Source organism: Poeciliopsis prolifica, unplaced genomic scaffold (assembly GCF_027474105.1).
Source record: "Poeciliopsis prolifica strain line A6 unplaced genomic scaffold, Auburn_PproV2 SCAFFOLD090, whole genome shotgun sequence".
NCBI lineage: Eukaryota > Metazoa > Chordata > Actinopteri > Cyprinodontiformes > Poeciliidae > Poeciliopsis > Poeciliopsis prolifica.
The window spans coordinates 962,009-989,961 of NW_026562465.1; the positions used below are offsets into that span (position 1 = coordinate 962,009).

At 38.8% G+C, this 27,953-nt stretch overlaps 1 protein-coding gene across 4 annotated transcripts; it reads right to left on the reverse strand.

The window, feature by feature from the left end:
- Positions 1 to 379: 379 nt before the first annotated feature.
- Positions 380 to 27,749, reverse strand: palmdb (palmdelphin b). 4 transcript variants are annotated; one of them, XM_055022770.1, is made up of 8 exons: positions 27,596 to 27,749; positions 21,680 to 21,730; positions 20,637 to 20,717; positions 18,991 to 19,121; positions 17,804 to 17,918; positions 2,553 to 4,833; positions 2,377 to 2,468; positions 380 to 1,449 (listed from the first exon to the last, which is right to left on the reverse strand). In XM_055022770.1, exons 2-8 carry the CDS (start codon positions 21,722 to 21,724, stop codon positions 1,366 to 1,368), a joined length of 2,829 nt encoding a protein of 942 aa, XP_054878745.1. In that variant the 5' UTR covers positions 21,725 to 21,730; positions 27,596 to 27,749; the 3' UTR covers positions 380 to 1,365. The 4 variants fall into 4 exon arrangements, with proteins under 4 accessions (XP_054878745.1, XP_054878744.1, XP_054878747.1 ...); XM_055022769.1 differs by having other exon boundaries at positions 2,377 to 2,465; positions 27,596 to 27,694; XM_055022773.1 differs by lacking the exons at positions 380 to 1,449; positions 2,377 to 2,468; positions 2,553 to 4,833 and adding exons at positions 12,060 to 13,768; positions 14,420 to 14,524; positions 15,925 to 15,949 and having other exon boundaries at positions 27,596 to 27,694.
- Positions 27,750 to 27,953: the final 204 nt, after the last annotated feature.

Consider the following 27,953-nt stretch of genomic DNA (forward strand, 5'->3'; position numbering starts at 1 on the left):
ATAAGTACTTTGATCTATTGTTGGCATTTGTTGCTCATGCTGTTTATGTATAAAATACTCAAGCAAAGGCTACAAAAGCTCACCGCCTGTGGCGAGCTCTCTATCGATGCACCGCACTGTTCACTGTTCTGACTCCTTCAACTTCCAGAAAGTATTAACTAAATGCTTTATGAGAAACAGACCTCACTAAAGCTACATGGAATTTTGAATTTTTTAATTTATTTATTTGTTTTCTGTTTAATTTGTGTTTTTGATGTTATAAAGTGTTCTTGCGTATTTTGAAAGGCCCTGACAAATAAAATGCATTATTATTATTATTATTATTATTATTATTATTATTATTATTATTATATTATTATTATTATTATTATTATTATTATTATTATTATTATTATTATTATTATTATTATTATTATGCTTAGTTAAAATAAATTGTGTAAGGCAAGTCATCACTGTTAAGTAACATGTCATCCTTGTGGTGGTAAAAACACACTGGTATAAAACAACTTGCAAAGTGAAACCATGCTTCATCTCAGTTGCTAACTGGCTTTGGTCTCAAAATAAAACTTGCATATTGATGAAATAATTTAAAATATTTTTTTCTGCTCAAATGCAGCAGGTTATAACAATAATCTAATCAGTTTATAGTTCATCAATATAATTAACATAGGAAACTTCCTGCAGCTTTTGATGCTCTTACCTGTCATAAAGAATGAAAAGAAGGTCCTCAGGAATGTAGGTGACTGCAGTTTTTTTTAACCATCTGACAGTGTTGACAAAACTTAGAATGAATAGTAAATATAGCCATTCTTCTAATTTGATTTAAAAATAAATATTTTTTCATCAAATCAAAATATTACCCTCCTGACTAAAGAGAAGTAATCTAGTGGGTGCTTAACCATCAAAAAATAACATAATGTATTGTGGCCTGTACTTGTTGAAGAAATTATACTCCCCAAAATGTTTAGAATTTGTTTGTTAGCCCTTTATTTTGTAAACTGTATATTAGTTGGAAATAATTGGATTTTTGTGCTCTAGTAATTTAATAAATGAATTTAGTCTTCTTCCCACAACTATTGATTAAGAAGTTATTGGAAAATGCTAAAACTGTCATTTCAAATGAAAATAATGTACAAGCTTCAACCAAAACCTTGTGTTGCTTACTCATTTAATATACTGCACAAAATTGGTGCTGAAATTAAAAAGATATTTTTCCTGACATTCTCACTGTTTTTCCAAAACGTCACAAAAGCAGAGGTTAGGTTATGTTACAACATGAAACAAATAACGATAGTAAATGCATCTAACTTGAATGAAAACATCAATTGTTTCACCTCCAATGGCAAAATGGGAACTTGTTCCACTTCAGTTGTTTTTTGTAAACTCGCCTGCCTCCCAGCGCAGAGCCATGGCGCTCTTCCGTCTTCCTCCAGTGTAGGCCTCAGGAAACTGAAAGACAGGTAAAGATTTCCTTCTGTTATTACCTCATTTGTCTGCTCTCTCCAATTATTTGACTTCCAGCCATCCCACACATGGAAATCAGCATAAGTCGTCTGTTGGAATGCACCATGGTCAGCGGTGTGTTTTGTTTTTTTTCTGCAACTGGAATGTTTGGATGACTGTTCCTCTGCTGTTAGAAGGATTATGTGATGCATCACCACTGATGTTGATCTCCTCATGCAGTATTTACATTTTTCTAAGCTACTGTTGTTTTTTGAGAACATTCGGGGTCAGCACTCTTAGACAGTCGCAGGATTTTGGTTATTTTATTAAGAAAATAACTTTGCCGATATTTGGATTCTGTATTGATTATTATTATTTTCCCTTTATCACAAAATACTGCATCACTTTAGATGAAGGTTGGACAACATTCATTCTTCCCATCATCATGCCTTCCTCACACCATATTATCTTGTTTAGGTTACAGGATGTTGAGACAGGTTTATCATAAGTTTTTCCTCACCATGTTTTTTATGTATTTCAAGAGTGTCAGATATGTTGCACAGGTTTTCCGATAGTTTTTCACTGCTTCAATCTACATGTTTAAAAAAATAAATAAAGCATGACTATAATAAACTGAAAACTTTCAAATAGGAAGGTGTTGTCATTATTACTATTTTTTTGTTTACCTGTTAAACAATTTAGACCAACTTTCATGCATCTGGAAAGTGTCTTTTTTAGAAGCTTTTCCTCTCACTGATTACTTTGATCAGACAAGCATTAAGGAGAATAGCCCTAACTTTGGCTTAATGTGCAGTTGCTCATCTTACAGCTTGTAAACATACATGACAGAGACTTAATCTGAGTAGAATCACAATCAGTGTAGCTAAAAGACAGAGAAGAAGGATGGTTTTCTTTCTTGGAAATAGAACTCACCCTGTGATCACAGGATAAGGTAGAGCGATCCATCCTGTGGGTTGTTTTCATTGGCGATGATGGAGAGGACTTACATTTTACTGGTACACCTACTAATGAGATTGCACACATGAATTATGAATAAACATGTAAAATGTTGCGAGTGATGTAATGTATTGAGTATTTTACTATTATACCTGAGGTATCAAATGTCAAAGTGTCCATGCGATTTGACAGGCCAGTTTCTGTGCTGAAGATGTCTTTACCATACAGGGTTTCCCTCTCCTTTCTGAGCTCTTCCTCCCTCTGCTTCACCATCCTTATCTCTTCATCTACGAGGGAGATTGTGCTTCTTGAGCGCAGTTTGAAGAAGGGGTTGTTCAGGAACATTTTTTCTTGGGGCTCTTCACAGGTTTTATTAAGGGAGAACTCAGAGGCACTTCGAATGATCAAATTAGATGTTTCAAGGATGATTAGATTGGAACTGTTTTCTTCAGAGCACAATTCCACAGGCTCAGAAGTTGTGTTGTTGTTGTCACTTCTAGTGCTCGATGTGAAATCATTTCTTGGGTCTACAATTATAACATTGTTGGCAGGCGCATCATGCTTTATCGGTTCTTTTGTTGGTGAAGAGGTTATAATGAATGATGGAGTCAGAGGAGTACTTATGGATCGAGGAATACTTCGTGATGGAGCACAATCTGTTGATTTTCCCATCCTGGCCAGTCCCCTCTCTCTTTTCAAGTTTTCCTCCCTCTCCATTGAAATACGAATCTCCCTTTCAATTGGTGTTTCAGCATCATCATACGGGGACCTGTAACTGGAATCATCCAGGCCAGAGTCTTCTGAGCAAGGGCTGAATTGGGTGTGAGTATAATCTGTGACCAGGTTTAAACTCTCCAGATCCCGCGCTTTCTTGGGAGTTCTTTCAATATTGCGGACTGGTGTATACATGAAGCTGTGGCTGCTTTGGAGGTGTGACTGCTTTGTTGCAGGTGAGACAGTCTTATTTTTTATTTGTGCCTCCATTTCTCTCCATTGCTTGCGAGCTAGTTGGAAGTCTACGTGTTCTGTACTGACATTTTCACTCTTTGTCTCCTGAATTACACAAAAGTCTTTGGGTAGCTTTTTGATTGTGTCCACACTTGTGTTCTCTTGAAGTTTAGAGAGATCGTGATTAGCATCTCTGTAGCTTTCACTTTCATCTTCAGATATTTTTGATAAACCCTGAAGGATTAAAGGATTGTACTTAACCTCTTGAGGGGGCATCGGAGAGGAAGGTACTACCTCAGGTTGTTCCAAAACGTCTGGTACTTTTGGGACCTCAAAGCTAACCTCTTCAAACGTGCTGCTCTCCTGATCATTATAGTCTGTGTCCTCAATCTTCTGGACAAAGAGCTCCTGGGCACTCAGCTGAAGACTATCCAAATATGAGTCATCATCTTCTTTATTTATGGAAGAAGAGAAAATTGCTCTCCATTTTTCATCTATATCACTGTCAGAAGAAGCTGCTGCAATGTCAACTCTCAAACATTCATCTATCTCTTCGGGATTATGGTAGGACTCATTTGACACATCTGACATCACCTCTTCTCTTAAACACTGCTCTAAAGGAGACTCTTCATAAAAAGGTGGTTCAAATAGAATTTCATCTGGCTCTGGGCCTTCATCTGGATATTCTGCTAAATTTTGATAGGGCTCATCATCTAAATTGATGATATCTCCTCCCTCAAGGTCAAGTTCACCGTACAAATCCAGCTGGGGGTCATTGTCAAGTTTAGAGTATTGCTCAAGCTCAGTGCCTTGTTCAGGTTGAAGGTCTTGTTCATGCTCAAAGTAATCTGGCATCTCAAAATCGTCTTTAGTTTCTGGGTCAGAATCTTGCTCTGACATGTTCACCAGACCACCATCTTCCTCTGGCTCTGGATGTTGTTCTGATTCTGGCACCATTTCAGACTTGGCACACTGCTCTGACTCATGTCCCTGATCAGCATGTTGCTCTTGTGTGTCTTGCCTCCTACAGCAGGCCTCATTCTCACAAACACTGTCAACACTGGAAAGGGTATCAAACACAGATGAATTGATTGACTCATTCCTATTGAGCTCCTCATGCCCTTGCTCTAATTCTAATGTGTCCTTTTCCTCTTGACAGGGCATCATGGTGCAAAGACTGCTTTCAGAGCAGTTTCTGTTGTCAGTCAGACTTGTACTGCTAGGAGCATAAGTTAATGTTGAGCTAACTCTTGCTTTTTCAGAGTCTGACAAATCTGCTGTTAACTCAGTTAGCTTATCACTAACGCTGCAATCCATTTCATGTACAGGTGAATCAGACACAGCACCCTCCATTTCACAGTCCATCACCAGCTTTGATTGTTCGGCTGTTTCCATGGTGACAGAAATGAAGTTGTGATTCTCAGTTGTGCTGCAAGGCTCTTTCAGTACTTCTTCATCTGCCTCTTTATCCACAGAGGTAGCTTTCTGTGTAAAAACAAAGAACAGAAAGGAGAACGGTAAAATGATGAACTTTGTATTTCTTCAATTGCAAATGTAGTGCTCAGATGTTTATTTTCCATCTGTACCTCAAATGTCTTGTTGCACTAAAAGTAATTTTTGGTTTCTTAAAAAATGAAATGAGATTTTTATTTTTTGTCTGTAAATAAGAAACAAATAGCAAATCAGGTTTACAGAATTACAGAGGCAAATTCCCTATTATTATGTTCTTTGTGCTTTAGTATTTGTCAGCAATGGCAGACTTGTCAGGCATCAAGAGCACCGCCACAGGAACAGCACTGGATAGTGTCATTCCATTGCGACAATCTGAATTTCAATCTAAGTTTCCTTTAGTTCTCTCCGTGGTGAGTTCATTAATGTGTGTGTTGTGTTCAGGGCTTGGCAGCAGGAGGTTGTGCTTGCTGTTGCTATGCTTTTTAAATGCTTACCCAAATCAGTTCTGTGTAAAAAAGAGAGGAAGTTGAGGAAATGCAGCTGAATTAGATGGTTTGATGTGTGTTCTTATGTAAGCCTGCTGGACTGGGTCAGCCTCCCACACACACTCCCAGATGAGTAAGTGTCCCTGCACAATGACAAGCTGTTCTCATTCCTCCTCATTTTTCACACATACACACACTTGCTTTACTAGATCCTGTGTCAAATGTCACTGATTCATTTCTATGCCCTGAATGTGACTATATGTAAACAAGTCATAAATAAAGTGACTTGAGGTAGATTTCTCAGTGGTCCTACTCAATTGTACACAGCCGTGGGGATTCATATGATCTGTTCAAGTTTTGCCTTCCTTCCTTCCTGTTTTCATTCCACCCATCCTTCCTTCCTTCCCTCCTTCCTTCTTTTTTCCTTCCTTTTCTTTTTTCTTTCCTTCCTTCGTTCCTCAGGCCTATTCATCAAACTTGCAACATTAAAACAGGTTTTTGATTGTATTAACTAAACAAATAAAGAGAAAATGTTCATATAACACATTCTAAACAGTGTCATATCTCATGTAGTGTTTCTGGAAAGCCACCAATGGGTGCTTGAATCTAAATCTCTTTGCAGCAAAGACACAACTGTTCCAGCAGAGTGTGTTCAGAGCCATTCTTATTTTTTGAACATAAAGTGCCTTTATCTCAAAACCAAAATATATACTACTCACCTAGATACAACCACTTCCTATGTGTGTCTATAACATGAACCTATAGGTGCTGGCTCCTATTCCTGGTCCTTATCATCAGTTTTTAAGATATTGGAAATGAGTACACTGACACATTCTCCGAAGCTCCGTTAGGGACACGTGCCTGCAACAGACTGAGTGTCATGGTAACCATCTGCAGGCCTGACACTCACTGCAATGCTCAGCTGTCACTTCCTCCCTCTCAACACCTCATCAGTGGACTGCTAAAAGTGACGGGAAGCAGGGCTGCACTGAAATGCCAGGGGCAATAATGGAAATCAGCATAAAACAACAAATTCAAGAAGATGCAACAATTCAATGTATAATTATGAACATCCACTCTCAGTCTGTCCCGCTAATTAAATGAGGTTGTAGAGAAACTACTCAGTGCAGCAGAACAACAACAGGAAGGCTAAAAAGACAGAGGATCAGACATAACTCCAGCAAAAGCTGAAGAAAGTAATAACTTTCTTCAATGTATTTCCTGCTGCATGATGCTGTTAACACGAGATCATCAGTATTCACCCGTCTCTTCCTCTTCTGTTTAATCCTGTTCAGGGCCATGGGAGGGCAGGAGCCTATCCCAGCCCAGCTGTCCCTGGGCAGAAGGCAGGTACACCCGGTCGCCCATCAGACACCACCAGACAACCAGGAACCAACACCACCTCACCTGTGGACAACCTGGAGCTAATGATCCTTGCCAGTGTGAGGTACGATTATTTCTGGGGAAGATTGGATTGCTGAATAGATAAACTGAAGCAAGTACAACTTGTGCACAAAATGGACACAAAAATTTGCACAAAGAAATGTGCATGAATTCAAAATTTATGTATATTACTACATACATGTCTATATTTCTTGTTGGACTTAAATATTACAGCTTTGGAAATTATATTTCAGAAATTTGACCAAACAAAATACATTTTTCTCATTGTTTTATACAGACAGGGGCAGGATCTAAGGAAGCAACCAAAACAAGACATGTTTTATTTTCGTGATCTGAAATGGGTTCATCATATTGCAACAAACAAGTGATGTGGTGTAGCATGATTCATTGACATAGATGTCGTCTATGCTGGTTTGAACTGTTAGCTGTCCCAAACACTCCTCTCTATGTAAGACTGGGCAGTAACGAGCAAAATACATGAACCAGATCAAGGAAAGGTATTTGTAAGTCACCTGTTATTTTGACTGTTGAAAAAAAACCCTTAACATAAATATCAAATTTCATAAACTGCAAAAGTTTTTTGTTATTAAGTTATTTAGCAAAATATTCTGCTTTTAAGATGTCTTCATAAAAAAGGTAAAGGCAAATTTAATAAATCAATAACCTGAAAGAACTTAATCTCCTATCAACCAGTCAGAGATTGTCCACATAGTAACAATATCCTTAAACATAATGCTGCACTGGGAGGGGAAATCTCTGAACCAACATTTAATACAAAAAATACACATACATGCATTTTACAGAAATGTTAACCCTTTCATGTATGAATTTTTTTTTTCTTGAATGTTTTTGATTTTCTCTAAGCATAAAAAAGTTTTTTGTGAAAAGAAAAAAGACATTCTTGGATTTTTTTTTCTTGGCAATCAGTTGCAATTTTTTCTAAATACAAATTTGTTATTTAGAAAATACATCAGTAGTATTAATCAATAGGGGTTACTATTTTTTTATTTTTTTTTACCTGCAAGAGTCTTCTACAATAGGAGGAGGGACTGGATATTGTTTTTTCATTTTTATGCCATTTTGGATTTAACAATTTTCTTGCTATTGCAGAAATACAAGAAAATTCAGTGCACAGTATGATTTACTTTAGTGGTATGTGTGCATTTATATAATAAAAATCCACAAGAAACATATAAAAATGGCTTTCAGATACTGTAGCCTCTATTCATAAAAGGGTTAAGATAAGGCTAAGGAGAGATGATGCCCTCCTGGGCTCATGGTAGCAGTGATTAGAGAGCAGCAACTTAAAGTGAAACTCCCCCCAAATCAACTCTTTTTGGTGATAAACTGTTTAGATAAATTATTCATGGTTCTATCTTTATGTTTCTGTGCAATTCTTTTGGTTTGGCATTGTTTTGCCTGAAACCATTTCACTGCGGACCTCTCTGGTCAAACAGTTCTTAGGCAGTTGAATTTTAGTATTGGTTGCAGCAATACACCTTGTAACAACTTGGTCACTTCTGGTATAAAAGCACAGCAATTCCTCCCCACCTCTTGCCTCTCCAATATTTCTGGTTTTCTTATATGTCTGTTTTTGTCTTTTAAAAAGCCACAGTGGATGTTGGCAGATTAACCAAGTTCTGGTTCTGTTGGAAGTTTTTTCTTTCCACTGTAGCAACATGCCTGTTTAAGATGAGTGAATGCTGGAAGTCAATGACTCCATGCAGTCTTTTGTGTTTCCATAAATGGAAATTTTTTAAACATTGTGAATGATAAACTGAATTTGACTACTTTGATAATTGTGTGTATGATCGGATTGAACTGACCTTTGGGAACAATATGATTGAGTCCTGAATTGGTGCTAAATAAGACGAATCAAACTGAATTTCTTTTATTTTAATTATTTTCCAAAATGATTTATATATTAATGTCAGCTCATGAAAAAAAATGCACTGTAAAAACAATCTGTAAAGTAAAGTAGTTTCTATTTATTCTTCCATCAGTTCCTGATACTGTCGACTTTACCAATGATGACAAACCTTTCCATATTTTTCTGGAAGACTAATAGTTAGATTTTTTATTGAGTCTATTTTCCATAAAGATGTTCATAAAAATATGAAATACTTTGTATTAGAAAAGCATCCAAACAAAAGCAATATCATGCTTCTCCTACAAGCATTATTTTTTGAAATCATGTTGTTCACTGTGGGGGCTGCCAGCACTTGTTTTGTCTTCAAAGACACCACAAGTGTGAAATCACAATAACTCTGTCATCATAGTGACTACACTCATCACACACGCAAACACACACACATAGCAAGACCTGCACAGAAAGCACAGAGTCTGTTCAGTGCTTTCCTTCATCTCACAGTGGAACGCTCCAACAGATCAAGATCATGTGGAGCTGTTGGATGTTTGTGCTCCTGTTATAAGGACCAATTGCGCTATCACAATACACAAACATGCACCTATTGGCATCAAAAAGCATGAATAAAGACAGTATGGAGGCAAGTTTCTTTAAAGGTTCTACAGTTAGAAACAAACAAAAAACCCTCTTTTTTATATTCACTATGACTCTGAACTAACTGTCTGCACTAGGTTGCTCCAGGTAAGATGGGCAGTGGTTGTCAATAACAGGCTGAATGTCTGTTAACCAGTGGAATGAACTTTCAGAACCCTGGACAGCAACAAAATGATAATTGAACTGATGAAACATTTTAAAATCAAAATCTGCCCTAAAACACACAAACAAAAATACATTAGAGTAATGCCATTTAAAGGCAGAACATGGAATCTGGATAAACACATTCCATATTCTGATCCACACATTCATAATTAATGTGTGGAGAATATCTACGTAACCATGGCAGGCATCTAATAATTGGACAATTTCAGCCTTTAGTATTGATTGTATTATTAGCTGGTTACCATTAGCAAATTTTTTTTTAATTCTTTATCAGCAGCAATGTATCTTACCCCATGTGAGAAGTGAACTTAAGTAATGATCCATGGAGACACATTGACGCTGCACATCATCGACACACAGCTTAATCTCAGTCCAGGACTCTGCTCTGAGGTTTGCGGTATCCCTCCGTGCACATCCACTCAAAACACATGACGTGGTTCCCGTTTTAGCATATGCCGACAATGCTGAATGCATTGAGAGACTACCAAAAAATTTTGCTCAAGTTCTGAATGGCAGTGGTTGTGTGTGTTTGTTTAAAGGAACCTACCTGAGCCAAAGTGGTGGGCTAATGCAAAAGGATCTGCTCTGTTTCTAAGTGCTGCCGTGCACTGACAGCTCTGACTGCAAGCTGCTGCCTCTGATTGGAGGGCTACTTAAGGGGAGGCATTGCACAGGAGGCAGCCAATACTGGGGCTTTCTCTGATAAACATTCACTGAAGAGGAGGAGAGCTAACCTTGTACTCAATGCCATAGCTCACTCAGTTAAATCACCTGCTCACACTTCTCTGCAAAATGAGTTGGGTTTGATGGAAAATTATAGGCTGTTTGTGCAATTTGTTACAAATGTACTTAAATTGTTTGATTTGCCTTGAAGATCTTTGCTTTATTTTCAAATGTGTAAGAAAATTACCTAGAAGGAATAGTGTGAAAAGGACAATCATTGCGGGTACGCAGTGCTGCGTCAAACTATTCTCTCCACAAACTGGCTCTGTTGGTTAAATGAGAGCATCAATAAATATCTATGAATGTGTGCAGTGTTGTGATGCAAAACACACTACATATGTGACTGGTGTCCTAAAGAAATTTATTTCTCATGCGTGTGCATTTGTGTATGTGAGGTTCTAATGACTGCCATACAGTTACCTTAAAAACAAGTAGCCTAATAGTTCTTATAATCACCTTTATCATTATCACAAAAGCCACACAAAATTTCAAAATAAGACTCCATAATATCCACTTCTAACAACATAAACACAACCCGAATGCACACAAAAATTATGATTTAATTTATTCTGGGTAGGGAGATTGTTGATTGCCCTTTAATTACATGTGAAGTCGATCTGTTATTGTCTTATCTATTTTCCTCAACAAAGGTTTAAATATCAGCCACTGCGCACTGTTGCTATGACAGAGATTTGACTGACAGACCACCCACCAGGTCATGTCTGCAGTTAACAATAGTTATGCCACTCTTACCAACTCAGTGACTTTCTTGCTATATTTATTAACATTTCAGACAAAGAAAAGTCAGTATCGGGCAAAATTGTCATCAGTAAATCAAGCATTTTAAAGACTGATGATCGGCCAGAAAACTGCAATAGGTGTAGCCCTAACAAAAGAGAAACAACATCCAAGCAACGCTGAGTGAAAAATCATCTGAATCTAATAACTGTTTTTTTCCAGTCCACCATCAGCAGTAGCCATTAGTTGCTGGTTGCACTATCAGTTGCTGGCTGCAACTGATAGTGCAATTGGTCTTATGTGATTGGAGGAATTTTGACCTCTGCTTTAATTCAGCCATATTGCAAGGTTTTAGGGAAAACAGCCATGGCTAAAATGCTGTGTAGTTTACAGCAGACATAACAAGATGCATGCCTTTCCAAAATGACCACTTCTGTGTTGTCAGTCACACCACACGGCATGATGGGCCAGACTGACAGCCAAAACACAACCCCAAGTAAGAAGGGACCAAACACACACACACACACAACACACACACACCACACACACACACACACCCCCACCACACACACCACCACACACACACACACACACACACACACACACACACACACACACACACACACCCCACACACACACACCCACACACCACACACACACACACACACACACACACACACACACACACACACACACACACACACACACACACAACACACACACGCACACACACACAGACACACACACATGCACTGATTGAACGTTTTTATAGAAATGATGATTTTAAGGATCTGAGGAGCTCTTGAGGAAAACAAAACCTGTCATGATCACATTGGTCAGTTTCATCTGTAAAGTCAAACCTTTTTTGTTGTTTGGTAAGGTTTGCATCAAGCAAGCACAACATGCGAAAACAGGAAGACATTCTATTTTAGTGGTTGTTCCTAGTATCTGAAAAATGATGAGCACTTTTGTCAAGGAGATGAAGGGAGGAAGGCGGGGAACTAGGGTATTAGTTAGGACAGCCTGAAAGTCCTTGTATTAACTGGATATATTTAATCAGGCACGAGCCACAGCAGAGAAGATGTGATCATTTTCTACCATTTTTTCCCATCCTAATAGTAAAGAAATTAAGTAATTTTATCAAAAAATGAAACATCAAACTCTCAGTACTTCCATCTGCCTAGTGATGGAGCTATTTCAGAGTAAATTCTTCTGTATCAAGGGGTGAAGTGTGAACAAACAAGCAAATAGAATCAGTAGAAAGTTTTTCTTCTTCCTATACGTGGGTTGGATTAGAAACAAAATGCTAAAACAATACCACCAACATGTTTTATCCTGCAGGAAAGCAACTTTATTGAGGTTGAAAAAGAAATCATTTCTGACAAAATTTTTACCACTACAGATTTTGACATCAGCTTGAATCAGGAGCCTCTGTATTCACGATCCTCTGCAGAATGTTGAACATCTTCTACTGGATTTAAGGGAAATCCTGAGTTTGTCATGTCAGCTTCATCATCCAACATTTTCGTTTAAAACATTAAAAAAACGGACATTAGTTAAATAGCATCTTATTAATAAGCAGTGGCCTACTGTAAATACACTTTAAACCAGGTAAGCACCAGCTGGTTGAAAATGACTCCAGTTGACTCTTAGTGTTGGATATTTTAAGATTATGTAATGACAGGTCTTTGATAGGAGGTGGCAATAACACAGTTTGCATCTATAAATAACCAATTCCAATGAAAGAAGAAGAAACCTAGCAGGACTCTGTCTCATCTTGTTGTTGAGCAGAGCTGCTGCTGCCTGATGAAGCCTGAGTCTGCAGGTTGTGCCTCTCCCTGGTCCTGTGTGGAGCAGCTGCCTTTCCCTGGCTTGTGAATGAATGTTGGCTTGTGGAGCTCCAGATCCCTGCAGTGTGTGTAACTGTCTCCACCTGGCTGTCCTCTTTCAGCAGCCCTTACTAGCCCCACTTTAGGTTGGAAGATTTTACTGGTGCATCCTTCTGGGTGGTAGAACAGAAGTTCGTCTCTGTAGTGCAAATTATCGAGACACTTGTGGTGAACATTGTAATCCTCTTCACCATCACTGTCGCCTATGATCACCAGCTCAGCTTGAATGTCTTCCTCCTCTTCATCCAGAGCATTATCATAGCCAATGAAAATCATTGTGACCGGTTCCTCCTCTTGCACCTCTGGCAGTGTGTTGAAGAGCTTTACAGTGTTTTCAGTGGCTGGGTGGACATCGAAATCACTCTGTGTCTCATCAGCTGTGGTTGAGTCTTTGATGACTTTGGGTAGAAGTCGTTCTAACCCCCAGTGAATCGGCTGGGTTGCAGGCATTAGGTCAAACCTCACAGTAGGTGACACCGGACCACCCGGCTCTGCATTGGTGGCGTCTGCCTGGCTTTGGGGGAATCCTGGTGAGGTTTTGGCACCAGGGTCTGACCTTCCTGTTAGATTCATGTTGTTTTTGAATTGTCCTGAAGTGTTAGAACAGCACAGCTTTGCTCCTTCATAAGGCTGGAAGGCTCCTGAAGCGAAATGCTGATGAGGTTTAGGTGGAGGTTGCTGCTCTTGAATAAAGGCTGATTTTTCTTTATATATTTGACTTGGTGCCTTTGGCATTGCTGGCCTGCTGTTTCCTGTGTATGGCACAGAGATTACTGGCGGATGGAACTGAATTTCAGCAGGCACTGTTTGGTTTGTGGCCTGATGCAGAAGCTCTTCCACTTCAGTCCTGGACATCTCTCCCAGCGTGCCATCAGGGACTGTGTCCTCCATTGGCGGCAGCGCATACACAGACTTGCGTCCATCATCATATACCTTTAACCCTCTCTCGTGAATGCTGTCTGGGCTTACGGTTGCTGAAGAAACCACCTGATTTTTGCCTGTTCTGTTATTACGTTCTACACTGATTTGAATTGCAAAGGTTGCTGAAACAGAGAAAGAGATGTTCGTACAGTGAGAACAGAAACATTACAGAGTTATAGTGAAGAAAATGAAGTTCACTTAGTTTATTGGCAAAAAATAATTTTCTTTTTCTTCTACCCAACAGAATATTGGGTAATTTGTTACTAGATTATTAACAGCCAGATTAATGATTCTTCACATGAGTCCGTTTTTATTTATACTGCTTTCTCATTAGTGATTCTATGATGTTTATATGACTTCTTATTCTTGTGGTTTTATGATGTAAAGCACTTTGAACTGCCTTGTTGTTGGAATGTGCAAATCAACATGATTTATTGGTTTAGTTTATACATTGACATATACAAAACTTTGACACGCTATAGAACAAGCATAAGTCACATTAGCTAGATTGCAGCTTGTGGTTTTTATTTAGTAACTATATTTATAAGGTTTTTTATTAGGTAAAAACAATGAGTTGATTCACTCTTCTGAAAGATTTACAAAAACATTGTGCTGTGTGTTTAACTGCTTTGATATTTGTCATTTGATTCTGTATCTGCTGTTATTTGTGCCTTCCCAGTTTCCACCTGAATATTCTTCCAGTAGTGGGATTATTTTGTAAAACAGAACAAAATCTTTAAGCATGTCCAGTGCCTGGACTCCAGGCATCAGACCTTGTTTTGTTCCAGCACTATTAGCTTCTGTAACTCCAGGGATTTCTGCTTTGCTTTGAGGAAACAACGAGATGTTTTGGGTCTTGAGGGGAGAATATGATACATCTGAAAACAAAAGAAAAATTAATAAAATTAAACATGTTAACTTTACTAATTAACTCATTTTACAAAAAAGCAGTCTTTTCAGATTGATCAAAATGGTTTAAGAACATGGTTTCATCATGTAAACAATATTGTGCTCAATTTTATGTTTTTAAGCCCATTATGGTATCCTCCATGTTCACTGATCCCCTTGCTAAAGATGTGTAAAAGTCCTCAGAGTAAGTTTGGATTCTGGAAGCGAGCTTCTGTTTAGTTGTTCTCAATAATTTTCTTACATGTTGTATGACCAGGAGCTTGTTGGAATTAAAGGTAGATCTGTTTAGGAGTTAGAAGCAAATCAGTGGACAGATAGATCCCAAATTTACCTAATCAGCTACACGAGTGAATCACCTGAATGTGATGGGTTTTTCATTTTCTCACCCCAATTTGAAAAAAAAATAAAATAAGCAAACAAAAAAGTCAAATTGTTCATAAAGGTGAATTTGTCTGTTTTTTAAAAAAATCAACAATGTATACTGTGTTAACTAAGTGCAATGATCAAGCAAAGATTGGAGAGTCTCATGTAAACATCCAGACTAACTCCAATATTAGTATTTTTGCAACATATTTCTCATAAAAATACTGTAGTCCAGATTTCAAATAAATTATCTTGCACCGATAATATAATCAGAGTAAAGTTATAAAGCAGGGAATAATGCAGCCAAATTAAATCAACATTAGCTGATCAGAACTTAAAGAGCTCACTGCCCTGGAGACATTTATACAAGAGACTTTCTCATGTGAAATAGATTCAACTTGTCTCAGTACCCTCAACCCAGAGCCATCTCAGGAAAGAACCAATAACAGTTTTGTGATTACTGTGCTATTAACAGAAAAGGTCCTTTGTAATTGGATGAAACATAAAGAAAGAAGAGTTGTGTATTTGAGATTTTTCTCATTTTTCTAGGTAAATCAACATTTTGTTTTCTGTTGAAGAAAGTGGATCAGAACTGGATCATACAATTGCTGGCTAATCTACCTAAGCTGAATCTGCTTATAAAGATGTTCCTTTTTTTTCTTAGTACATCTCTGACATTTGTTTTGGGAAGGTTTAAATATCTGATATTACTAAATTTAGCAATGAATATGACAATATGTAGTTTCAGTGGTTGATAGGAGCTGAAAATAATAGGGCTAAAACAACAAGCTTACCCTGAAACAGCAAATCTATCCATAAAAATATGAAAAGGGCATGTTGGTAATTATAGAAATATTACATCTTATTGCTTATCAGAAAAATCTTTATTATCCAAAATTAATCTATGTAAAATATTATAGCTTTTACACAATAAGTCTCTTAAACATATTTTGAGTTGAATTTGAAATAAATCATAAAAAGCTAAAAGAGTGGATTTTTTTTTTACCTGGCTGGAACTCTGTGTTTAGGTCCTACACATGAAGACAGAGAATTTGTGAGTGAAAATGTAAAGGTTGAGAAGCCAGTTATTCACTGTGACGCAGAATAAAGCATTCCATAAACATTTCATCTAGAAGTTAATGTGTTAGTGAGTCTGAGGGATGAGGAACCCTGAGTAGAACCAAGGCAAGTCATGCATATCAGAACTGTGTAATCCATTTACCTGGAAGTTGAATGTATGATGGATCCTCTCAGAAGACGAAACACAACCACACAGTCAGTTCATCTCGTTAGAAACAAGCAGATTAGAGGAGGAGCCAGGAAGTGGAAGGTGATCAGATTTAAGCTTTATGATAGGAAGCTCCAAATGTTCAGCATGAAATCCTGTGAGCCCAATTTAGGCTACATTTACACAGCAGGAGAATACGATTCAAATCCCAGTTTTTTGCTCATATGCATCCTATACGCAACGTTTTCAAAGCAGTCTGAACGTCCCAAATCCAATCTTTTCACCCCAAAAACAGAGCCTTCTCTACAGATGTTGCTGTTACTGCTCCAGAAGAGGCCATTGCTATTGGTTGGGCTGTTGAAGAATCACAGCGGTGGTTCTGTTGGACCTCTGTATTCATCATGACATATGTGTCAGTAATACACATATGTCATGTACCATGACATGTATTATCTGCCAATGTGTTTTCATGATGCTTTTATCTGGAACAAACTTCCAGAAAACAACAAAACAGCTCAAAACTTTGAGCTCCTTTAAATCATACTAAAATCACACCTATTTAGAGCTAATTTTGATTCATTTGAGACATTTATATATATATTTGTTAATTCTTGAATACTTTGATGATGGGATTTGACAAAATATAATGATGTCGATAGCTGTTTCGTATTGGTCACTGTGTTATGTTTTCATCATGTAAAGCACTTTGAACTACCTTGTTGCTGAAATGAGCTTCACAAATAAACTTGATTTTAGCTGACTTTTGATAACAACCTTCACACTGGTTTACATTACATTTCTGTATTGAAAATGTTTTGTTGATCTCATGTAATATTCTAATCTTTTTCATTTGCTGTAAGAAGAAAACCATCATAAAAAGCAGATAAGAAAGAATTAAAACATCAGTAGTTAATCCACATGATATGCTTCTGTTTGTGATTTAATTTATTCTGTTGGAATAAATGAGCTTTTCAGTAATATTCAATTTTTTTTATATAACTTTGTTTGAAGAATACAGCCTAAAACTGCAGCTTTACTGTTATTCAAATGAAGTGACCTACACAAGTATATCTAATTAGTCCTCAGAGTCAATTTGAACATTTTACTGTCTCCACCTGTCTGGTTTAACATCAGGCTACTTCTGCTTAAATCATGTTTGAAAGCAGCTTCACATGGAACTAGACAGATATAAATGCATTCACCCAAGGAAAGAAATGTCAGCAAACTGGCCATTCATCAGTGTGAGTCCTGAAGGTGAGCCTTTATGTTGTTCATAAATGGTAATATGCATAATAAGGCTGAGAAGAGTGGCACTGGCCCTCAGATAACATCAGTAAAACAGCTCACATCATGAAGGTCATCAGTTTAGATACAGACTACTGCCAGCAGAGATTAATGTTTGCAACATGTATGCAATTAAAGTTGGGTTAACAAACGCAAATGTTTGTCACATCCATGTTTTGGCATCTCCAACATCTGGGAATAAATCCAACAACATGGTTCTACTTAAGAGTAAAATTGTTAGTTCTTATAATTTTTGCGGTTTATTCAAGCAGTCAGACAGAAATAAACTAGCAGTTTAAGCACTAAGTATCAGTGTGACCAAAAACAAGTCATTAAGCTTTTTGTTGAAGGTAGTGGTCTGATTAAAACATACCTTAATGATGTCTTCAGGGGTCCTCTCCACCTCTTTCAACCGCTTCAGGACTATCTCTTCATTGAATGAGATGCTGAGCTCTTTCTGTTCCAACGCCTCAATCTCTTTTTCTATTCTGTGTGTGGGAACAACAAACTTTGTCAGTACGTGAAGAGAATCTCAGCAAGCAAATGAGATGGAGGCTTGTGACCTTACTATTCCTAACACCAACTGCAGGAATATAAAGGTCAAGGTGTGTGACCTTGTCCAGTTTAGGCTTATCTTTATGATAAGCCTAAACTTTGTACACTGTAGCACCAGGCTACCATTAGACATGACATTTTTAGTTTCCCCTTTCGTCTATACAACCATTCTCATTTAATTTTCCTATTTCATTTGCTGAGGAGGTTTTATTCCACAAACCCAGAAACACATAATTAGCTTCTTTTCTGACATCACCAACATCAGGGTCTAAACAGCAGCGAATGTGTTGGACTATAAAACAGAAGCTGATTAAGACTTAACCAATGCAATGACAGTAAAAATCAAAGAATAATTAGCCTGGTTTGTTATAGCTTTGTTAATGCACAGGAAGAGATCTCTGGAACTTTGAAAATCCAGTTTTGAATTACTGATCTCACTCATTACAGCTTGGAGCAAGCAGACCAAGTATTTCTGGAGTAAAACAGCACATGCAGTCTTCTCCTTTGGTGGGATTCAACAGCATATATGAGACCTGCTGAGAAAAACCCACTCTTCTAGAGAAGGAACAGAAAAGACAGTGAAGGGTGTCTGACTAACAAGTCATCACAGATACCAATCTGCCATGGGACAAAACTGTTCAATAAGGTCAAACCTTCTGAAAAAAAGAAGAGAGACAAAGTCTCATCTGCTCTCCTATCTCCTACACCTAATCAGAGGACAGTGATGCTTCTGCAAAAGAAGACAAATTAAAGAAGAATTTTAATTAGATTTTTTTCAGAAGCTACTGATCTACAATTGGCCACTTGTTACTGCCTTTAAAGTGAATTATTCCCCAATGATAAAAGAATCATATTTACAGCAGTTCTAAATACACTCATGACTTTCATCTCTAGTAGTTGGTTTTCCTGACATTCGTCAGTATACTAGAAACTATCACGAACACTAACAATCTCCAGCTGTGTGTTCTCCAGCATCTGTGTCCAGAGTTTCCAGGATGAGGTTACCTGAGGATGTTGCTCTGCAGCTGATCACTCTGCTGCTGCTCATCCTGAGCCTGGAGCCTCATGGCCTGCTGCTCCTCCTCTGACTGCTGACTCAGCCCATCCATCAGCCACTGCTCCCGCAGGGATTTCTTCTGCCATTCAAACACACCAACACAATTTCACCACCTTCTACTTATTTTGTTTTTTACATTTTACCTTCTGTGACTCTCGACTTGCTCAATCTAACAAGTTTTTCTTCCTGTCTATTAAATAAATAAAACTCCCTTATTTAATCAATTTACCATTAACCAAAGCACATTCACATGCAAACGTCAATCTAAACTTCCAGCTGAATAAGGAGAGCTCTAATCAGAGCAGTCAAGAGGCCCATGGTGTCTCTAGACCAGACAACACCCTAATCATAAAGCCAGGGCTGGTAAAAAAAAAAACCCCTATAGACTAGCAGCTGGAACTGCAGCAAAAGGTGGTTCCACAAAGTATTGACATAGGGGTGCTGAATATTTTTGCACACAAATAAAAGACTTTTCAGTCTTTTCAGTCTATACGATTCAAAATGTTTTGAATCGTATATAACTTTATTTGTACTTCACAATTGTTGATCACTTTGTGTTTATCTTTCATATAAAATTCCAATGAAATAACCTAACTGGCCACTTTATTAGGCATACCTGTCCACCTGTGAATGCGCTATGTCATAAAGTCTGAATCATCTTAGACTGGTTTCTTGAACACGAGTTCACTGAACTCGAATGACCTCTACAGTCACCAGATCTCAATCCAATAGAAAACCTTTGTGATCTGGTGGAACAGAAGATTTGCATCATGGATGTACAGCCAACAAATCTGTAGCAACTGTGTAATGCTATCATGTCAATATGGACCAGACTCTCTGAGGTATGTTTCCAGTACCGTGTTGAATCTATGCCACAGGGGATTAAGGCAGTACTGAAAGCAAAAGGGGGTCCAACTCAGTACCAGCAAGGTGTATCTAAAAAAGTGGCCAGCGAGTGTATAGTCATGTTTGTGGTTGTAATGTGACAAAATATGGAAAAGTTCAATTTGCTTTTGCAAGCAACTGCAGACTGTTGTAGGAGATGAATACTCAGTGTGTCATGTCTGGCATCAATAATTGTTGGATCAATGATACACTGGAAGAACACTTCGTAGAAACAGAATAAACCTGAAATCTTACTGAAGATAAAATCTTCCCTGCTTGTCCTTGCAGAGTTCCACACCTTCTTCTCTAATTCCCAACACTTTGTTTTTTTTTTTCTTTGTATCAGGCAGATTTTGACTGACTGCCTGACTGCCAGGTGGAGCAGACAGATGGCTGCACCACCCCAGTCTGCTGCTGATGGAAGTCTCTCCTCATGGGAGGGAGCTTTACTGTGTTCAAGGCAAGATGGGGGAGAAAAGGAACATTCTGTAGATCATTACATCAGAATGATCTTCTGCTAAAAGTGAGAAGATTCTTGTGGGAAGAAATGATCTTCCAAATCAGTATTTACTGCTTGAATACTATGCCAACAATGGTGCGCAAGAATTTTGTTGAGGGATTGGGCCAAAGGTTGTTCCATAAAAGTACTGGGACTTGACATTCAATCTTTGAGCTTTTCTTCAGAAGTGCACTATAAAGCATTAAATACCTTGATGTACTGGAGTTTTAGTTTCTCCTCTTCTATCCGTCTTCTTTTCTTGGCAATGTCTTCTTGGATTCTTCTTTTGTCCTGTGGACAAAAAGCACATGTCTCCAAATGCATTAGTGCATTTTATCATATGGAAACTATTCCACCTGTTGCATCCCAGTGCTGACTCTTCACCCTGGGCCTGGCAGCTGGAGAGCAGAAGCCAGAAATGCCTGCCCTCCACATGCTGTTTCATGCTAACCTGTCCTTCAGTCTGCTCCTTGTGTCTATAAAGATCATCTCCTCACATGTCTCTGATTCAAACAAGACAAAGAGGAACACAAGGCTTTCTTCCAGCAACACATTGTTGTGACTCTGTAAGGAAACAAGATTCTGAATGTCACAATGAGTCAGTTACTGATGGCTAATATTAGCTCTTGGATACAGGATCAGTGTGACACATGGTCACAGTGAAAAGGGATCCCCTCATGTCATCTGGTGGTATTTATATCTCTCCCTCTATCTGATGAAGTCGCAAAACAGAATTGCCTCCACCAGGAGACACAGAGATCAGCTGATCCAGAATGCTGCTGATGGAGTTCTCTCTAAAACCAAGAAGATAGAGCACATCACACAGTTCTAAAGTTACCTACACTGAGAGAATAGACTTTAAAATTCTGTTGTTAGTTGAATTGCCTTGCTGCTAAAATAATGTGCACACATGTGGTTGTGAAAATTTCGAATAGCTATTTAAAAAGCAGTGATGAAATGGAGATAAACAATGGTTGGTGTAATTCTAGCTTTGTGTTTATTCTGAATGTTTATTCTGAGATTTGACAATCCCAGAATAGCCCACTGTTCTTGCAGTGGGCCAAGAACAAGCTCCTAGTATAGAACACATAGACACCTTGATGATGGAATATCAGGTCTTCTGATCTAAATTACTCAGGATGTATCAACAGAAGCTAAATCAAAGGGAATCCCAGTCCTCAGTTGTGCAGGGAACCAACAAGGAAAGCAGAGGAACAAAAGGTGTGACCTGGAGAACATGATGGATTTCTTACTGTGATTGCCTGGAGCCTCTCCTTCAGCAGGTCTGCCTCTTCCATGGTGGGCTGGAAGAAAATTCAAAGGCATGAAGCAAATAAAGAGAACCAGTGCTCAGTGTAGTTCTACTGGAAACACCTGAATGTCTAAATGGAAAATAAGATCCGAGACAATAATATACCATCTCTACTTCCAAACAAACAGAAGGTAATAGATCCTGTTGTATGATCATGAGTCTGGGTCTTATTCTGCCTGATCTCTATCTAAATCAACAAACTCATTTCTAAAATCACTGGCATATATTTCTGATGAGGTGTATATCGTTCTTCTGTTTTTACACCAGTACACATTGAAACCATTTAATTCAAGTAGAAAAAACTCAGCTCTTAAAAATGAACTGTTGTTTTTCATCAATTTTTTTGAATTATTAGACAATAAAAACAACAAAAGTTCTTAAAATGATGTAAAGTCCATTTTAAGAATAAAAACATGACTTGATCATGAGACTCTACTCATGTTTTTTTTCCAATCATGATTGATTGAGGAAAATAATGTATGGTTTTGAATTTGTAACTGAAAGGTGTGGCTTGCATATGCATTCAGCCACCCCTTTTCTCTAATACCCATGATTAAAATTGACAGCACCAAATCGTGTGGAAGCCAGAAGCTCTTTTGCAGATTCCTATGAAGGTGACACAGGAGTCATGGAAGGTGATTACTTACCAAACATCATCCTCACATAGATGAAGATGTATCAATCCTTCACAAAAGTTTAATGCTTTCATTCATTTAAAACTACAAAGAGATAAAATGGTGAATGCTCAAAAAATAACAAATATTCCTCCATTAGAAATTGATCATCACTCATCACTCTAAATGAGTTTGATTGAGCTGAACTGAGTTGTGGCTCTTTGTACTGTGAATGTTGCAGGCTCCTGGTCCAGTGAGGTGTCGGCCCACCTGCCAGTCCCACCGACTGCTGGACCTAATGAACAGTGTTTGTTCCCTTCCTGGGATATATTACATACAAACACACACACATGTGTAGTGGATGACTGACAGGTTTAGAGTCAGAGAGTGAAGCAGCATGTCAGTATTACAGGCCAGGGAGGTGGAACATAACATACAGAGGACCAGAACTCTCAACAGCTAGTATGTGACACTAACGTCTTCAGAGGTGAGCCACTTCGCCTCAGTTCTGACTGCAATGGATCACAGAGTTCACATTCACAGCCATGGGCCCACCAGTGTAAATTCAAACTGTTTTGAATTTACACTTTCAGTTTGCTTTTCATGTATCTAACAGTAATGGCATGTTACTTTGAAAAATTTACTTTAATCGGATTACAGATTATGCCGTGAAAAAGTAATTTAGTTAGATTACTGATTACTTGAATTGGAAAGTAGCTAAATTTTATTAAAAGTAACTTTTTTAGATACTTTCAGCAGTTGCTAACAGCAACGCTCCACTTCCTGTGAAAATTACATTGATCTTTGCCGCTATTTAATTGCAAGTTATTTCATAATAGTAACATCAACTATATATCTCCACTTGTAAGGTTGAACTAAAGGGGAGATTTTTTAATGGTTACAACAGTACAGAAGAATCCTTTAGTAATTTGTGCTTATTTTTGTGTTTCTATTGTCTGGAAAACTATAACTAAAAAATAAAATAGGATTTTAGATCCCCCTCACTCTCTCCCTTCTGCGCCCCAGCATCCAGGTTGTGCGTTGGCCCTGAGTTTGCTGTGACAGCGCAGCTCTCAGAGCTTCTCCTGCGGCTACGCAGCTCAGACGGCTGCACAGATTTGTGACACTTATCTTCATATAAATAATTATAATGTGTTTAGTTGCACAACTTTACGGACTGGTTCATTCGTGGCTGTTTTCACGTTCATTAGTCTCGGTGTTTGCAGTTTTCTGTAGCGCGACACGAAGCTTGACGTCATTCAGAGGTAATATATTAACTTGACATTAACTTAACGCAGCGGGACGGATCATCTCGGAAATGATAGACAGGAAGAGTCTGACTAAAACTACCTTGATGACGGACAAATTCTGAGGTTTATTATGAGTCTCTGATGATTTCCAAGCCCAAATGAGTAACTTCACGTTCAAAAACGAGCTCCAAAAGGCGAAACCCGCGACTCATTAAATCTGCAAGCGACTTCAAGAAGAAACAAGCCCAAAGCTGCTTATAATCGGCCTTGGCCAGCGAAACTCAAAACAGTTCCTGTTTTCCAGCAACAAAATGCTCATCTCTCTCCATTGTTAGGTTTCTGTCGCTGCTGATACTGTTGCATAGAAACGGTGGTCACTCGGATACGGCAGCGTCTTTACCGATCTCCAAGCTACTATAACATCCACACTGTCTGCTGCAGCATGAACCAGAGTTTTCTCCTCCAGGGGGCGTCGTGAGGCATTGAGGAGGGCGTGACTGGTTGGTCCTCCTGCACACCTGCGGCCACTTACCTCATCAGGAGGAGTATTTCTGGAGGATCACACCGACACTCCAATGCCAGAGTGTTGCTCGCCTACGGTAGATCCAGTTGCTAAGCTAACCTCAGACCAACCTGATCTGTTTTCTAACATCTCCTTGTCACTCGCCTTCAGATCCTGTCTCCGTGTGCTCCCGGCATTCTGTTCCACCTGGTTTCCTCATTGGCCAGGAGGCCCATCGAGACCGTGTGGCCTGATCTTCCGTGTGGCTCCTGTAACCAGTCTCACCTGTCCGCCCTCCTTAGACTTAGACTTAGACTTGACTTTATTGATCCCTTGGCCTACGATGCAGCCGTCTGTTTTCCCCCTTCGTCTACCTCCGATCCACGACTTGCCTGTTCCTTTTCACTCCGCTCTCTGCACTGGCAAGTAAGGTCGAGAACTCCTAAGATCATTCCATACCTCACCCTGTTCTCACGTCGATCTTCCTTCCCAGGAGAACCCCCACCCTTGGTCCTGTTCCCGTTTCCCTCCTGAGTGTCCAACGCCCGGATTCCCTCCTGTTCACATTCTACACTGTAAATAAATCTCACTGAACTTTCATCTGTCTCCCGAGTGTGTTCTGCGCATGTGGGTTTACTGAGCTAAACAAATCATGACACTTAGTGTATAAGCTGGTTATAATCACTTATTTTCTAATACAGGGGTGTCAACATCCAGTCCTCGAGGGCCGGTGTCCTGCAACTTTTAGATGTGCCTCTGCTGCACCACACCTGAATAGAATAATTAGGTCATTAGCAAGGGTCTGGAGAACTGATCTACACAAGGAGGAGGTAATTAAGCCATTTCATTCCTGTGTTTTGTACCTGTGGCACATCGAAAAACTGCAGGACAGTGGCCCTCGAGGACTGGAGTTTGACACCCCTGTTCTAATAGTTATACGAGTCCTATTGTTTCCACTGGAGGGTATTGTGAGTTTGACCTTGGTCATTGCTATATCTGCTGTCCATGGTAACCCTCAGTCCCAGAGCCGTGGCCTCTTCCCTCTGTCTAGCCATTCGACCTACACTCTCCTGACTTCCAATCCCAGCTTTTCCTTCTTAATGTGATCTCTGGAGGATTAACTAACTGTACACTCACTGCCAGCCTGCTCTTCAGCACTCAGTCTGCTGACTGCTTAGCCTCACTTCATTCAGGTGATTAGCTTCAGGTTGATGCTCACTTGAGATTTTCACAAGTGTGGTTATATATAAATATATATATATATGTAAAACTGAACAGTGTTTTACATATAAATAACTGAACATTGTGGTGTGCAAAACTACTTGCCCCTTGAGTAAATACCCTGTGGAACCATCTTTTGCTGCAGTTCCAACTGCTAGTCTTTAGGGTTTCTCTCTACCAGCTTTGTACGTCTAACAACTGAAATTCTTGCCCATTCTTCTTTGTGAAACAGCTCAAGCTCAGTCAGATTACATGGAGCACCTTAGTGAACAGCAGTTTCCAGATCGTGCCACAGATTCTAGATTATGCTTAGGTTGACAGGGTTATGGATATTTTTTTCTTTTAAACCATTTCATTAGAATCCTGGCTTTATACTTGCAGATTATGGATTGAAAAGTGAGATGTTCAAATCTTTTTCAAGCTTCAGCCTGCATCAAGCCTCTCCACAGTTTTCTCCTTAACCTGTGTAAGCTGTGTTCCTTGGACTTCGTGACGCTGTCTGTTCTCCAATATTCTCCGAACCTCTGAGGCGTCAAAGAGCAGCTGGATTTCTGAGATTATATTACACACAGATAGACTTTGTTTAGTCATTAGTCATTATCAGGAAACTTCTGAAGGAAATTGGTTGCACTCAGAGAAAAGGGGGTTGAATACTTTTCACCCTACAGTTTTCAGTTTTGTACTATGACAAAATATGTAAAAGTTCAGCTTGTCGTTGATGGACTTAATCTAATATATTTCCCTGAAATTTTTTCCTTAAACCTTCTCCTGACTGATATGTTTAAGCTGTGAGCTCCTGTCTGTAAATGTAAAAAGAACATCAAAATCCCAGTAGGAGGTAAACTTGATCTCAGATTAGAAATAAGAATATTACAACATCTGGTTTGGTTATAGCAGGACTTAGCCAAGTTTCGTTTACCTGATTCAAATTATTATATTTTTCTGTTTCCTCCGAGCTCATTGATTAAATTTGGCCAGGTCTCTCTGAATATGAATCAGATCCATTTATCTTGTAAAATTCCTTGACATGATAATTTGTTCAGGAATAATAAACTGAAAAATGTTTTGAGAAACATCCAGAAATGGAAGAGTCTTGACTCTTGCTGAGTTGAACACCTATGTCTGCTTAAAGCAATGCATTTAGATGGTGTGATGAACTTTCTTTTCTATCAACAGTTAAAAGAATTAGTCAGTGTTAAACATTGGGCATTTGAACCACCAGTGGACCAGAACCATCCTGTAAGCTTTCAAACATACCAGGGCTATGATGGTGCTGGTGTCTATCTTCAGTGGTGAACGGGTGAGAGGCAAGGTCACCTGGACAAGTCACCAGTCCATCTCACTATAGCTGTTCTAAACTTGAGTTATTTAACATTTATGATGTGTCAGGAACAGAAGCACTGGGTTTAGAATTAACGATATTAGGACTAACTTTATGTTTCCAGTATTTTCTTTTCTCAAAAATCCGCAGTAGAGAGAAGATTCCATTCCTCCTCCTTGGCAACATAAACATTGGTAAGCTTAGAAAGAACCCTCAAAACCCCTCCTGTAGAAAAGGAGGCTTTAAATCATACATTTTGAAAACTTTCTAAAGGAAGGCCACATTATTAGAACTTATTTATGTTATATAAATATTATATTTGAAGAGAATTAATATAATTTCAAATGCTGAAAAAAGCTTTGAAATGACCACTGCCAGGTTGGCATCTTTTGTCCTGTCCTCAGATCTGAAAATGTGTTAAGAAGAAGAGGCTGACTGACTGGTTAATGGACTGGATGGTTGACTGACTTAGTTACTGGCTCTCTGAAGGTAGTGAGGAATGGCTGAGTGGGAGGGTAACAGTTCTACTTGCAGTGGCCACATTCATGATGGATGCTGTCAGTTTTGGTGAGTATTTGATCAGTCTTTGTGTTACAGAGAAAGTTTCTGAAATGATGACATCATTTCATGCAGTGATTCCATGAGGCTGACCTCATGTGAATATTAATAGTTAAAAGCAGAACACTGCTGGGATGCTGCAAACAGCTGACAGCTTAAAGGAATTAAGAGATTAGGGATCAAAAGACCCATTGGTCTTCATTTTATTTCCAGATCAACAACAACTTTTGTCCTGATGATGAGAATGTTCAGCCTACGCAGTAGCAGAGCAGCAGTAGTTTGGTCTATGGTCTCATGCATAACAAGATGTTTCTGTGGAATTTTCCATTGCTGACATTACAGGCATCAAGGCAAGCAGGACAAGCCAGAAGGATTAGAAAGGTGTACTCACAGGTTTTAGCTTTGTCTTTTCTCCAACAGCAGAGTGTTTCAGAGAGGTAGTGCTCACTCTCACAGCGTACTCAACATTACTGGAGCTAAGGCTGCTGAGAGATTGTGTAGGCTGGGAGCGAGTCAGATCTCCCCCTCCACCTCTCTCTCTCTGAGTCTTTATCTGTCATAGAGCCGCACTGAGTGCCTGAAATACCAGCCCCCAGCAGCTTCCCTCCGCCTGGCTTTAAGGGAGGTGTGTGAAACCTTGGTATGATCTTCGGTTAATCGTCTCATGGCGTGTTAGAAAATAACAATAAATACCACACCCTGTGTGTTGTTGCTGTGTATTCCATTTTAGTAAATCTCTGTAGATGAGA